General features: G+C 40.5%; 2 protein-coding genes across 3 annotated transcripts in view; both read right to left on the bottom strand.

Annotated features, from left to right (window-relative positions):
- Positions 1-1020: 1020 nt before the first annotated feature.
- The window catches only part of eva1bb (eva-1 homolog Bb (C. elegans)), a 40949-nt gene continuing 26223 nt past the window's right edge, over positions 1021-15746 (bottom strand). Inside the window, exons 1-3 of one of the 2 annotated variants that reach the window (XM_084562641.1) lie at positions 11076-11591; positions 7208-7313; positions 1021-4972 (exon numbers count right to left, since the gene is read on the bottom strand). In XM_084562641.1, coding sequence (XP_084418767.1) covers positions 4542-4972; positions 7208-7274 — 498 coding nt within the window. In that variant the 5' untranslated portion in view covers positions 7275-7313; positions 11076-11591 and the 3' untranslated portion in view covers positions 1021-4541. Of the gene's footprint in view, positions 4973-7207; positions 7314-11075; positions 11592-15746 lie in introns of those variants that run through there. The other variant, XM_084562642.1, reaches the window with a different exon arrangement.
- On the bottom strand, positions 13762-15370 carry LOC311501032 (U7 snRNA-associated Sm-like protein LSm10). Its single transcript, XM_084562683.1, has 2 exons — positions 15284-15370; positions 13762-14815 (listed from the first exon to the last, which is right to left on the bottom strand). Exon 2 carries the CDS (start codon positions 14813-14815, stop codon positions 14390-14392), a length of 426 nt encoding a protein of 141 aa, XP_084418809.1. The 5' UTR covers positions 15284-15370; the 3' UTR covers positions 13762-14389.

The raw sequence follows: 15746 nt of genomic DNA, 5'->3' as shown, positions 1-15746 counted from the left end.
AGCAGACCCCCGTGACCCTTAACAGGACCAAACGGGTATAGAAGATGAATGAATGAATGAATGAATGTCTCGTGGCTCTAGAGATGACAGCATCCCTGAGTATAATATCTCAACATTTGGACGGACTTTCTCGACATTTTAATTTGCTGCTTACTTTAATTTTTATTCTCAGGATAAAGTTATGTTTGTGACTACTTGGACTTTCTGTCGCCTTCATCAGGTCAAAAAAAAAAGAAAGAAAGAAAGAAAGAAAGAAAGAACAAGTTGAGAAAGCGTAAAATATCAAGGCAACATGACGCAAGAGATCTTTGAGTTCTCTCAGCTTTTGCCTGCTGTTGTTGACTTAACTAAGGTTTTTAAGTTTTGCCAAGAGTTCTGCCAACTTGGTTCTTCTTGTTCACCTTAATTCTGATAATACTGTGAAACTAATAAAGAACTTCTTGCTTGAATACAGATTTATAAAGGAGAACAATTATTCCCCTCAGTGTCATGTATCACATAGATGTTCTTGTTGAATAAATGTACAATTACTCCTTTCATGGCATATATCCCTAGATTCACCAAACACAAATATCCTTGTTGAATAAATAAACGCACATTTTACCTTTATAAATCAAGTGGTGTGTTGGTTAGCGCTGATGCCTCACAGCAAGATGGTTGTGGGTTCGAATCCATGTTCTGTGTGGAGTTTGCATGTTCTCCCTGTGTCTGTGTGGGTTCTCTCCAGGTACTCTCGCTTCCTTCCACCGTCCAAAGACTGGTGGTTAGGTTCATTGGTGATTCTAAATTGGTTGTAGGTGTGAGTGTGAATGGTTGTCTGTCTCTCGCCCAATGACAGCTGTCAGAGGACAAGCGGTTACAGAAAATGAATGAATAAATTTCTAGTAACAACCTTAAAAAGTTCAACCTGAAACTGCAAAAAAGGAAACTGGAACATTTGAAGACGGCTCATTTTAATGTTGCTTTGCTGCAGAGAGTTGTATTTAATTATTTTAAATTCAAAATATGCAACAAAACCTGTATTTCACCCAAACTTCAGCAAACATCTTCTCATTAGTCATGTCTAAAGCCTCAAACTGAAGCTGATAAGGTTTATATATTTTTCTTGTAAAGGGCCTCGGGGTGAAGCATATTTTCATTCTGAATAAACAGAGCGAGCTCAAATCATCGGGTCATGAGTCTCATTTTCTCTCCAAAACAATCTCCAATTCAGCCAGCGCCACTTATAACATGACACTCAGCGGACAGCGGACACAAGCCCTCCAGTTGTAACATAATCGGCCTTTTCATGGCCGCAGGGTGGGAATCCAGCCGACAGAAAACGGACTGTCTCCTGGGACGACACTGCATTGGTAATATCTACAGTACGGTGGAGGTAAAAAGGCTCTTTCATAGCTCCTCAGCAGACGTGGCTTCACCGAAGACGAAGCTGGGACTCTGCAGGAGGGAGGGTGATGGGAATTGTGGGAAAGGAGACTCAGGAAGTGACGGGGTCAGAGACACAGACTGGGAAAAGACTGGAGGGGTTTCTGTGGGATATTCCCACCATGAAACTGCATCTGGGGTCTGATCATTACTGTAGTCATTAATCAGGTTCATTGGATGTTATGATAATCTTCTCATAACAGTGGTTTCAAAGATTGTTGACTCCCATTAATTTGTTTAATAGTGAATAACTTCACCACCACGGTTAAAGAGACTAAAAAAAATAAAAGAAGTGGTTTAACTTTTAATTATTCACATTGCAAAGGTTAATGAAGTTAAAGCCAAAGAGTTTAAAATCTCTTTTATGCCACAAGCGATATAATGCAGATGGCAGCCAAAAGTGTCTAATGTTTCAATAAATTCAATAAAATCATATGAGAATATACAGACAAAATATATAACCATGAAACTGTAGAATAATTCAGGTATATTTTTCACTTATTTAAGTTTCTTTTATTCCAATAATTCTAGTTTCCAGAGATTTTTTTATTTTTTTTCATCACAGAATCTTTAAGACTCCAGACTACGTTAATTAAACAATTAAATGCCTCAGTTTTCTTAGTGAAAACATGTAATGGTGTATTATTTTTGACCGTAATCATCAGATTTTGAAATGTTTTCAGTCCTTCAGCTACAAACTGTAGTCAAAATCTAACATATCCTGTCCCCAGATGAGTTTATTTATTAATCCACACTTAACTCATCTTCTATTTACTCACTGGCGCTAGTTTTTGTCGCCCCAGTTCCTGCATCTCATCGCTGGCTTCCAATAAAATTTAGGGTCACATTCAAAATCCTTCTGCTTAACAACCTCTTTTAACTTCATCCTGTACTAGTCGCTCGGTCCTATCATCTTATCTCAGCCTTCTTTTCCATTTCCCTTATAAAACTAAAGGTTATCATAGAATCAACTTCCTAATAATATCAGGACTTTTAAAGATTAATTTATCAGACAAACATTTTCTTACTTACATTAACACGCTCATATTGAGCCTGGTTATTTATAGATTTATGATACATTTTATTGCCTTGCACCATTCTGTCATGTTTAGTTTGTGCTTTCTTTCTCTTTTGTTGCATTTTACAAATAACACTTTGCAATTTGTTGTTTTAAACCTGCTGCATAAATAAAGTAAAAGCATTGTAGACATATATATATTTTGTCTGTATTTATTCTCATTGTTTATGTTATATTTACTTCACTCACAAACCCCCAAATCCACTGGAAGTTGTAAAACGTAAATAAAAAGCTGTATTCAATTGAACACACAACAAAAACAGAAATATATTTAATGTTTAACTGATAAACTTTATTGTTTTTTGTTTGTTTTTTTAAAAATATTCTCTCATTTTGAATAAGATGCCTGTGACTTGTTCCAAAGAATGGGAAAGTTGACGAATGCTCACAAAACACCTGTGAACAGGCGAATTGGAAACAGGTGAGTGTCATGATTGGGTATAAAAGGAGCCTCCCTGGAAGGCTCAGTGGCTTAAAAGCAAGGAGAGGGGTGACTCACCATTTGTGAGCGACTATGTGGGCAAACAGTTTAAGAACAACGTTTCTGAATGTACAATTGCAAGGAATTTAGGGATTTTGTCCCTAAATCCATGACAGTCTATTATAGAATCAAAAAAATTCAGAGGATCTGGAAAAATCTCAGCAGCAAAGCTTAAAAACCAACATTAACCACTCATTGGGCCCAACATTTCCACCCTAGTGTTATTGTAGGGCATAATTTTATTACCTTTATGACATTTTTCTAAATTTTTCATTTTCATATAGAAAAGCAAGGTCAATGAAGTTACCATATATGGTTCTTTGCGCTTAAATCCAATGTGTACAGGAGTTCATTTTTGCCCATGACCTTCGACCCCTCAGACGGCACTGCATTAAAAACCAACGTCATTCTGTGAAGGATGTTAGCAGAGGGGTTCAGGAACACTTTGGAAAATCATTGTCAGTCGACGCAGTTCGTCGCCACATCTAAAAGTTAAAGCCGAATATTAACAACCCCCAGAAACGCAGCCGGCTTCTCCAGGCTGTGGTCTGACGAGTCCACATTTCAGATTGTTTTTGGAAATTATGGACGTTGTGTCCTCTGGGCTAAAGCGAAAAAGGACCGTCCAGACTGTTATCAGTGCAAAGTTCACAAGCCAAGAACTGTGATGGTATGGGGGGTTTGTTAGTGCCCATGGCGTCTGTGATGGCACCATTATTGCTGAAAGGTACATACAGGTTTCAGAGCAACACATGCTGTCATCCAAGCAACGTCTTCTTAAGGGACATCCCTGTTTATTTCAGCAAGATAATACCCAGACACCTTCTACACGTGTTACAATAGTGTGTCTTTGTAGTAAAAGAGTGCGGGTACTAGACTCCCATTTAAAATGTGTGACGCATTATGAAGCGCAAAATACAGAATATACAGTATAACAAAGACCGCACACTGTTGAGCAGCTAAAGTCGTACATCAAGGAAGAATGGGAAAGAATTCCACCTACAAAGCTTCAACTATTAGTGTCCTCAGTCCCCTTATTGAGCGTTGTTAAAAGGAAACGTGATTTAACATAGTGGTAGACATGACCCCTTCAGAGGCTTCATAGGAGCGAGTTGCAGGCATCAAATTCAAAATGAGTGAATATTTGCAGAAAAACAAAGTTTATCAGTTTTGAGGTTAAATATTTAGTCTCTGTAGTGTATTCATTCGAATATAGGTCTTTATTTATGTTTTACACAACATCCCAACTTCATTGGAATTGGGGTTTGTATTTAGGGTCTGTGCAAGAATTATTCGGTTGTGGACTTTTTTTTTTAAATGTATTTACATGTTTTTATTTCCACTTTTACATAATAAAACTTCCTGTATAATATAAAGGTTTAAATTGGAGTACGTAATAAATAATTATGTTGACATGCCGTGTGCAGAGGTTGCTACATTAGAGATATTTTGTTTCACCAATAATTTTCATTCATTTGATCGTTTTAATAACGACTGCTCTGAGCCTCCATACAGGTAAAGGGGAAGCGTCTTTTTAAGGCCCAGTCAAAATGTCTCTTAGTGGTAATGCACTCTTCCGATTGTTCCCGTGCCCGTGACCAGGATGTCTGGCTGCCCATTCCTCCAGATCTCCCTGACGATCCGCTCCCTCTCCTCCAGTCGCCTGGCCTTCTCCAGCTCCTCGGCCGAGGCGAATACGTTCACGCTCCTCAGAGTGCCGTTAGATTGGCTGCTGCGGTCACTCAGGGGATCCACTGTCACTTTTGGGATGTCCGACTCCACCCCGTCCTCCTCTGCAACGCTCTCCTCCTCATCCTCGTCCTCATCTTCCTCGCTGGACTCCTTGAGCTGCCTCCTCTCGGGGGACGGAGGAGGCCTGTTGTGGCGGCGAGCCCTGCAGGTGATGCCGGCGACCAGGAGGCACAGCGCCATGAAGAGCCCAAAACAGACGCCCATCATGAAGTAGAGCGCAAAGCTCTCTGGGTTGGCTGAAAGCAAAGACAACAAAGAAGTTCCTTTATTAGCTATAATTTTAAATCAATGTTCTGCAAAGCTAAACTAGCCTAATATTTAGCATACAGTCTGTTAGCTTTGGTTAGCTCTAAAGCACAAAACTTAGGTTGACATAAATACTCATGGGTTCGCAACAAACTTTAATGTTGGTTTAGCATAATTGCTCCGAAACCTGAGTTAGCATAAACCTTGAATCTTCGCATTAGCATAAAAATGTCTTCAATCTAAGTTAGCAGAAACACTAAAATCTGAGTTTAGGATGAAAACTGAGCCTGGTAAGCATGAAATGTGAATCGTAGGTTAGCATAAAAACGTCCTACTTAAAATATAGCATAACGACTAAAATCTGCGGTTGGCATAAAAACTCAGAAGTGGTTAACATCATGATCCACAGGTTAGCATGAAGACCAAAAACTTAGTTAGCAGTTAGCAGAAAGGCTTAAATCTAAGGTTAACATAAAAAAACTGGTTAGCACAAAAACGTGACCCTTAGGTTAGCATAAATGTGATAAAAGTTAAGGTAGCAAAAAGGCTAAAATTGGCATGAAAACTTCAGTCACAAGAATTGTATCTGTGCAACATCTCTTAACTCTTCCTTTAGAGATTCAAAGAATATTACAATTAAAATGGGTGTAAATGGAATATATATACAGTCGGGTTGGGACATCGACACAATTCTAATCTTTTTGGCTCTATACACCACCACAATGGATTTGAAATGAAACGAACAAGATGTGCTTTAACTGCAGACTTTCAGCTTTAATTTGAGGGTATTTACATCCAAATCAGGTGAACGGTGTAGAAATTACAAAAGTTTGTATATGTGCCTCCCACTTTTTAAGGGACCAAAAGTAATGGGACAAATTAACAATAATAAATCAAACTTTCACTTTTTAATACTTGGTTGCAAATCCTTTGCGGTCAATTACAGCTTGAAGTCTGGAACGCATAGACATCACCAGACGCTGGGTTTCATCCCTGGTGATGCTCTGCCAGGCCTCTACTGCAACTGTCTTCAGTTCCTGCTTGTTCTTGGGGCATTTTCCCTTCAGTTTTGTCTTCAGCAAGTGAAATGCATGCTCAGTCAGATTCAGGTCAGGTGATTGACTTGGCCATTGCCTAACATTCCACTTCTTTGCCTTTGGTTGCTTTCACAGTATGCTTCGGGTCATTGTCCAGCTGCACTGTGAAGTGCCGTCCAATGAGTTCTGAAGCATTTGGCTGAATATGAACAGATAATATTGCCCGAAACACTTCAGAATTCATCCTGATGCTTTTGTCAGCAGTCACATCATCAATAAATACAAGGGAACCAGTTCCATTGGCAGCCATACATGCCCACGCCATGACACTACCACCACCATGCTTCACTGATGAGGTGGTATGCTTTGGATCATGAGCAATTCCTTTCCTTCTCCATACTCTTTTCTTCCCATCACTTTGGTACAAGTTGATCTTTGTCTCATCTGTCCGTAGGATGTTGTTCCAGAACTGTGAAGGCTTTTTTTGATGTCGTTTGGGAAACTCTAATCTGGCCTTCCTGTTTTTGAGGCTCACCAATGGTTTAGATCTTGCGGTGAACCCTCTGTATTCACTCTGGTGAATTCTTCTCTTGATTGTTGACTTTGACACACATACACGTACCTCCTGGAGAGTGTTCTTGATCTGGCCAGCTGTTGTGAAGGGTGTGTTCTTCACCAGGGAAAGAATTCTTCGGTCATCCACCACAGTTGTTTTCCGTGGTCTTACGGGTCTTTTGGTGTTGCTGAGCTCACCGGTGCGTTCTTTCTTTTTAAGAATGTTCCAATCAGTTGATTTGGCCACACCTAATGTTTTTTCTATCTCTCTGATGGGTTTGTTTTGATTTTTCAGCCTAATGATGGCTTGCTTCGCTGATAGTGACAGCTCTTCGGATCTAATATTGAGAGTTGACAGCAACAGATTCCAAATGCAAATAGCACACTTGAAATGAACTCTAGACCTTTTATCTGCTCTTTGTAAATGGGATAATGAGGGAATAACACACACCTGGCCATGGAACAGCTGAGCAGCCAACTGTCCCGTTACTTTTGGTCCCTTAAAAAGTGGGAGGCACATATACAAACTGTTGTAATTCCTATTCCTGATCTTCCTGTGGCCCTGTAGGTGCATCTTACGACCTCTTGAGGGTGTCTCCAGCGCCATGTTGGGAAAAAATGCTGACGTTTTACCTTTGATGTGAGCGTAGGTTGCCATGCTGTTACTCAGCAGCTCCATGTCTCTCTTAACGGGCTCCATGTTGGTTCAAACTGTTATCATCTCCTTTCACACCTGGACCTGATCATGTCAGAAATAAAAACATGAACACACACTTAATTTATCCATCTGGATCTTTAGTAAGAAAACAAAACAGTCAAAATGTGCTCCACCAAAGCCACCACCCTATCGTTCCTGTGATCTAAATGGATGTCAGAGGTCAGGAGACGAGGACAATGTGTTCCTCGTAAGTGTTTTACTTTGAGGCCCAGGGCGGAGGACGACAGCGTGAGGCCCTCTGAGTCCGATGGGGATGTTTTTATTTATGACATCAGCTCCTGACCAGACCTCGTTTCCTGCCACAGAAATAGCGACATGTTGGATCTCACATGCCCTCACACTGACTAACTCCAGCTGACGTGACAAAGGATTGGGAGGAAATTAAAGGATCCGTTTGTCCAATCACAGACATTTGTCAGTTTTATTTGTTCATGTTTTTAGATGATATTTGTTCTGCCTCCTACCAAAACAATCTCAGCTGAAGGAAGTCTAGTTCTTAACACTGTAGAAGTATGTTACCCTTTTAACAACAGGGTTGCCAGTGAGAAAATCCTGTCTATTTGCAGTTATAATTGTTTGGAATTCATTGATTAATGCATAAAGCATTAATAAAGTTGTACCAAAACTGGTAAAAGGTAAAGCTGTAAGTGATGCACACTATTTACAACCCGTTACTACCCACTAATGAAGTGGACCCGCTGCTCACAGCTGCAAAACATTAAACTAATTATGGATGGGAAGTGAAAAGGCTCCAGGAACATCCGAAGTTTAACTGGCAGTTACGTTTAAAAGTTACAGTTTTGTCTGCTAATATAAGATGTTCAAGTTTGTTCATTTCTTGTATATATAGTGCAAAGAGAGTCAGTGCTAACATGCTAATGTTTAGCATGTCATCTTAGTTTTACACTGAAATACTGCTTAAGATGATGGGGATGTCTTAAGTTTGTCATATATTCCTGTCGTTTACTGTCGTAAAGTCAATAAAGATTACTAAAAATGTATCCTTAGGGAATTATATGTCTGTACAAAGCTTGGTGGTAATACATTCGCTGGTTGTCTCACACCAAATATGTCAACGCTGTAGTGGTGTTTATAAGGAAAGTCAGTGGACCATCAAAATCTACAGAATTCATCCCCTGGGAACCATGTCCATGTCTGTAACAATGTCTGTGCAAGAAGTTGTTGAGATATGGACCAAAGTGGCAGGGTAAAGCGAAGTTTTGTGGGTTGCACAATTACCCCGGGAAATTCATACACTTCACTGGAACTAGTTTCTACTGAAGAAATAGTCCCTGAACGCTCCAGTGGGCAGATCTGGGACAAAACCCAGCCACAGATGGTCCCAGAGTTACAGTAAAGCCTGATGTAAACATGATGACTGATATTTCCCACCCCCACACATTCCCTGTCATTACAACAACAATGTGCGTGGGAGCCTAATGTTTTTCTTTCTGCTGCTTTTTCTCCGGGGAAGACGAAATTGTGCCCTGCTCCAATCACTGCCACTGGGGGCTTTGGTCGCTCTCCCACCCTGATCTTTATCCCAGTGACTCTTGGCAGACCTCGTGCACTCTCAAAGGCTTTCTTTTTGTTTGTTTTGAGGGAAATTATAGTTGTAGTCGTTTCGGTGGCTTACTCAGAGTCCACTGACTCATGGGAACCGCTGGGTCTCAACCAGTGAAGCCTTCTGTTCAGCATGTAAGAAGAAGAGGCCGATTCCGTCTGCACTCTCAATTTGCTGCCCCCAGACCTTAACAACATAAGTGGGCAATTTAGTTTTCAGTGCCGCTCAAGTCAAACAATGTTTTAGCTAATTTAAGACTGGCCTTTAGACCCAGTACCTCTATCACCTATCAGCCTCTTTGTCAACCTTGTAGCATTTATCGCCTTCGTAGAGTCACTTTTTTCTCCAACTGCCCTTGAGTCCTTGACGGAATAATTGGCGTTTGAGAGGATGAGAAAATTGGTACCACTCTCATGACTGTATTTAAAATATGAAGCTAGAGGATGCAGCTGTTAGCTTAGGTTAACATTAAAGCATAAAACTTAAAAGCTTGACTCCTGGGTTAGCATGAAATCTGAATCTAGGATACAGAGGACAGGGCGGGATGGAAGCAGACGATTTGCTGTGGTGAGCCGAAAGGAAGAGGCTTACCGTAAAAACTTCAAACTTAGCATAAAGGCTAAAAATTGAGGTTAGCTTAAAAACTGATCTGGTTAGCATAAAACGTGAAACATAGGTTAGCACAGGACCTGAATTTTGGGTTATTGTAAAAACTTGAAACTTTGGTTGGCATAAAGACTAAAACCTTACGTTAGCATAATCTGTGTGGTTAGCATAAAAATTTCCAACTTAACTTAGCATGAGGACTCAGATCTGAGCATAGCATAAAAACCTAATTGTGGTTAGCATAAAAACACGAAACTTTAGGTTATTGTAAAGAATCCTTGGTTAGCGTGAAGACTAAAATCAGATGTTAGCATAAAAACTCTAACCAGGCTAACATGAAAACATGAAACGGGTTCGCATAAAAACTTGAATCTTAAGTTAGCATACTAAAACTTTAAATTGGTTAGCATAAAGACGAGAAGCTTTAAAGTGGTTAGCATTAAATATGAAACTTAGGTTAACTAACTAACTTTGGAAACTTGAACTTGAATATAGGGTTAGCATAAACGCTTGCATAACGACTAAAAACTTAGGATATAAACCGTGTACATTAACAAGTTGTAATAATTAGCTTTACGGGTTGATATGATTTTTAGCATTGGACAAAAGACCGACTTTATCCATAACTCACTGCTTATATTTATCACTAGCTTCATATTTAGAAAGTGGTGTAGTCTATATATACTGCTAGCAAAGTACTAAACAAATGTAGGTCTGAATATGTATACTTGTTCAGTACAAATAATGTGGTTTCACTGCAAATATCACGTGACAGTTTAGTTTATTCTCGTGCAAGGTTCTGCTTTACTCTGTTCACAGTTCACGCACTAATTTCTGGAAAGGTCTTGGTTTGTTTAAAGAAAATAACATTTTTAGGACTTAATTATACACACAGAAGGATGTGAGTGGGTAACAGGAGCACCCTCTTCTTCTGTTTTCTCACTTACAGAATGAAATCACGTACAGTATATTTATGTCGAGCGCCACATTGCTCCCCGACAGGCAGTTTGTGGTGAAGTTTGCCCGAGCTGAAAGCACAGCACAAATACCAGAGGGAGGCAAATGTCCATTTTATGCAACCGCAGTCTCGGGCAGACAGATTTAACACCTAACAATTCCAGACAAGTCCAATAACTCCTCGACTAAACTACACACACACTCAAAGCCCAGCAGCTGTAGCTGTTTATGTGGACCCCGTAAAATGTACTCCCGTTCAACCCTCCCACGCTTCCTGCTTAGATAATCCTATTTAAGTCAAAGAATGAAACTGAGGGTGCTGAAAATAAGAGAAAAAGGCCAAAAAAAAGAGATGACTCTCAGAGGGAAAGCTGCTGTCAGGTGTACTAACAAAAAGTGGAATTAAGATACACGTGACAAGCTGGATGACAGCATATGTGCTAATGATTTTAGGCATGATGTAGCTGCTGCTCTTGGAAGGACTTTTATGGTCTGTGGTATTGTAAAGAAACTACTTTGTTGGTTTGTTTATTGCCTCACAGCAGCAGCTTTGTATTTGTTAAAGGATGTAAAAAGATGCCTGACAGCCACCAGTATGAAGATCACATGAAAATATATTTAAACATAAGATCTCCTCAGGTAAGAACCTCACTCACCTTGGTTTGCACCTCTTGACCAACAACCACAATGTTTTCCAAGAATTTTAGATCCGAGTTTGGATGATCTGTCAGCCAGCTTTAAAATAAGATCCCATCCCTCAGACAGAAAAGCAGTGGGACAGTGTCGGTCACTCGGTGTTCGTGACAGCAGAGCTGACACTGCTGCTGGACTGCAGATCGAGCAGCCCTCATCCACTCCCTCTCATCCTCCAGAGGGAGGAGGACCAGCCAGGAGTGGTCCAGACTCCTGTTTTGAAGGAGGTGCTTCCTTTTCCCGAGATAAGTGAAACTTAAGCGTGTACTACTGGCATCTGACTTCAAAATAAAAGCCCCAGGCTGCCAGTAAACCCCCACTACAGTCCTTTATTGGTACTATTTTACTCTTGTGGATCCTCTGTAGATATGAGTCACACTTCTAACCACATGGAGGTGATCTCTCTCTCTCTCTCTCTCTCTCTCTCTCCTGCTGGCCTCGTCCCACACTGAGGTCTGTTTACTGTTAAACCAGGAGGGTGTAACAGGAAATAGCTAGGCGGCTGCTATGGGCACGGGGCCGCTGTGCTGCGGGGGCTCGTGGATTAATTGAGCTCTTTGTATTTTAATCTTCGAGGGGGAGTGAAAAACTGGTGTGTAGCAGACCGGCAGGTGGTGAGAGCACTGAAGAAAGTTATCAATGACATTTACTCAAGTACTGAAGTGATTATTGAACGTCTTCACCATATTTCAGAGAAGAAGCCCAATCTGATGCTCTGTGATTGGCTTGATCTCCTACAAATAGGCATTTTAGCGATTGTTTGGGGCCTAAAGAGAAATACAATATTACAAATCTGTGCAACAGAACTTCATTTTATTCTAATTTATCATCTCAAATCTTCTAAAAAATCTCTTTTCTTCTTCTTAAGTTAAAACCACTCTTTAATGACTTTGTATGATGTTGACTGTTTTTTTTAATGTGAGATTTGACCTTGCAAAGGTATCAGTGGCTAAAACTGTCAAATAAATGGTTTACCCAGGAAGGTGTGCTTCGTGCATTAAAATTAGTTATTGTCTCATTATATCTCATTGTTTCGGTGTTGTATTTTGTTGTGATCCTTTATAATCAATTCCTAATAGGATCATTGTCTCTTCAAATCTTATTTTCTCAGCTGATCGATTGGTTAAAAAAATAGAAAAACCAAGGCAGGAAGTCTTTTCAAAACTTTTTGATAAGCTGAAAGCAATAAATGTTTGAATAGCCGCCAGTTGATACCATCACTTAAGCTCTGCTTGCATCTAATTTAGTTCAATGTTGCAGTTCAATGTGGGAAATAAATCCTCTTTTATGAGCTTATTGTTGCTGTAAGTAACCAGTAACTGAATCATTTCAATAAATGTACAGAAGTGGAATAAAAGTACTGAAATGTGGTGGAAAATAAGTAGAAAGAAGCAAAATATTTATATAATGGAAGTAGTTTTCAGTGAGATGGTTTCTTATTCATATTTATTCAACAGTGAAATTGGATCTTTCATTTGCAGGAAGTATTTTTAAAAGTTCTTCTGAGATCTTTCTGTGTCACGAAACCAGCCTCTGTTATGTATCACAAAAAAAGAATTGTTTATGCGGTTGTTGAAGTCCTATTCTGAGTTTAGTGAGTGTTGATGTGGCGCTCGGTGGTGTTTTTAGCAAAGCAGCAAGCGGTCATTATGTGGGCTGCTGTCATTCAGACGCTCTCAAGGTCGGTTTTAAACCAGAAAAAAATATGTCCCTAAAAAACACACGGAGGCCGCAGCCAAAACAATGACCCAACTGCTGCGGGACATTCCTGCGTGTACATATTGCTCTTAATTTAATACGCTGTGTTTAAATGACACGGCTGGTGAACACACGCCCGTCTATCTACAGCGCCGGGTTTATCTGCCTCCACCCATGTTATGGTAGGCCTGTCCTCTTCCTGACGCTGTGTAGGAATAACATACCCCTTTGGAAATTCCTCACATTCCCGATCACATTTGTGTATCGGGAGAACACTGGGACGGCAGTTTCCAAGCAAAACACTGTCTTCCTTTCACCCGCTCGCCTCGTTTCCATTGGCTCCACTCGACATGTGTGAAGCTGTGGAAACATGCCTGCTTGTTTTTCCCCCCTGCACCAGACTGGCATCGATCATGACTAATGTTTTCCTGAATATGAGCAGTTATTAACTTTAGGCTGGTGTGACACAAACAGACAGATGGGCTTTGTGGTGAGTGTTGTTTAACAGAAAAAGCGTTGACACTCTGAACCACTCACGCTGTAATATGTTCCGTTTAATTAACGCAATGCTGCGATGAGGCACTGCGGGCATAATTATGGAGAGAAATTTAGATTTACTGGTAGGAATTCTTAAGTATATGCACCGATCAGTCATAAAATTATGACCACTGACAGGTGAAGTGAGTAACACTGATTATCTGGTCAGAGGGTGGAATATATTCGACAGTAAGTGAATATTTTATCCTCACAGTTGATGTTAGAAGCAGGAAAACGGACAAGTGGAAGGATTTGAGGGAGAACCAAAGACAACTGGGTGAGAGCATCTCCAAAACTGCAGCTCTTGCTGGTTTCCCGGTCCGCAGCAGTGGTCAGTGGTTGACAAAAGTGGTCCAAGGAAGGAAAAGAGGCGAAACAGAGAGAAAAGCTCACTGAAGCATGTGGGAAGAGATATCTGGCTCGATACAACAGATGAGCTACTGTAGCTCAGATTGCTAAAAAAAAAAAGTTGTTGCTGGTTCTGATAGAAAGGAGTCAGAACACACAGTGGATCACAGTTGGTTTTGTATGTGGTTGTGTGGCTGCAGACCAGTTGGGGTGTCCATGCTGACCCCTGTCCACACATGGAAGCTCCTCCAATGGACATGTGAGCATCAGAACTGGACCAGTGAGCAATGGATGGAGGTGGTCTGGTCTGATGGACCATTCTGTCTTTGCATTATACATGAAGCATCTGTCGATTATTTTGCAGTGCTTCGTTATGTGCTTTTGTTAAAATAAAGTAAAAACAATCAGTGCTACAGTGTAAGCAGCAGTTCCTCTTATATTGTTTAATTTGAGGGACAGTTTCCTCTATTTGACAACAAAAAGGCAGAAAAAAATATAATTATATCTTAGCTTAACTGAAATCACTTTTACATTCTCATCCTCTGAGTCATTTCGTGGTTCCTCATGTTGTAAAATACTGGCCTAGGCTCGGGCTTGTCCTTAAATCTGAGAGAAAAGAAAGTGTTCTTGGACTGGTCTGAACTCTGAGCAGTTTTCAGTTCAGTTCTGCATCTTATAAAATCAAAAAAAAATGTCATTTGGCTTTCTGGCCGTACTCTTTCCTGCCTCCGCCTTGACTGGCGAAGTTGCGGACGCGGTGAATCTTGGCCAGCTGGCTCTGGATGGTCTTCATTATGTCCACGTGGTCGGGGATGTGAACGTAGCGGATGTTCCTGCCAGTGACGAACAGGTCCTGCAGCTTGGTGAGCTGACCACGCCGGTCCCGGTACAGCACGTCCTCCAGGCGTACGTTCATGAAGGCGTCCACGTTGACAACGCGTCCCCGTGCCGTGCTCTCGTTTCTGAGGTCCACCGTGGTCACTTCCCCCCTCAGGCCCTGCAGCAGGATCACCATGCTGTTCTCGGCGATTGTCCGCTCACGGATGGAGCTGACAACTTCAACGGACACTGAGCCTGACGGTGGAGAGTCAGCTCTCTCAGACTCCGTAGACCCTGACATCTGGAGACAAAGGACACCAGCAGGTTGACAGAAGATTATCAGGACTTCAGTCACTATTTCCTATTTGTCATGTAGTACTAGTGTCAGTGTAATTGTGTACCTTTTTTACTGAATACCATAACCTTCAAGAAATTATCATTCAATGCAGGGCTGTTATATTAGAATGAATTTGCTTTCACTTGTGTACCTAATGAACTGGCAACTAAGAGTATTTATACATTGTGATATGGATTAATACTGTGTTTAACGAGCAAATATCTATAATAAACCAATATAAGGTTGCTTAAGTATGGAGTAAGTAAATTATGTTGCAACAAACTCTAATATTACAAGATACTGACTTGCTGTTTTTGTCTGGTACTCTGTAGTTGGATTAGCAAGCTTCACAGCGGCTAAATTAAGAGCGACAAAGCGTCTAGAGAGGACATATTAGACGGTTACCCCGCAAATGCCGTGTTTAACATTTACCTGAGTTGATTAAATACTTATTTCACGTCGATAAGACGCTCCAACTCTCACCAGGTGTCGATAAACCTCTCAGTGATGTCAACAACTTGGTTTTCCCGCATCAGAGACTGACGCAGCGTCAGGGTAGCAGCGTGATGACGTTTTTTCAGGCGTTGCATTACGTCCATACGTATGAAGATTATTTTTTTTTAAATCCGCCACAACTTTATTGAAAACGAGGATGATTACAAAATAAGATAAAATATGGAATAAACGGATAAAATGATTGAAAATAATAAAAAATATTTTAGAAAGAGAAAGGTCGAGAGAAGAACAAATTTGTAAGCAATATAAATATTGTTAAACTATGTCCTATCACTGTCTGAGGAGAATATAAAAGTACTAATGTCATTATTTTCAAAAAAACACAGTCAAGTTATATCTATTTAAACATCTATGTAGAGTCTTGAAAGAGATTTATTTA

This window comes from Chelon labrosus, assembly GCF_963514085.1.
Source record: "Chelon labrosus genome assembly, chromosome: 16".
In the NCBI taxonomy this organism is placed as follows: Eukaryota; Metazoa; Chordata; class Actinopteri; order Mugiliformes; family Mugilidae; genus Chelon; species Chelon labrosus.
This window is presented reverse-complemented; position numbering and strand designations above follow the sequence as displayed.

What these genes read in the sequence shown, in the direction of transcription:
- LOC311501032 (XM_084562683.1), bottom strand. Translation starts at nt 14,815, where the DNA reads ATGTCAGGGTCTACGGAGTCTGAGAGAGCTGACTCTCCACCGTCAGGC.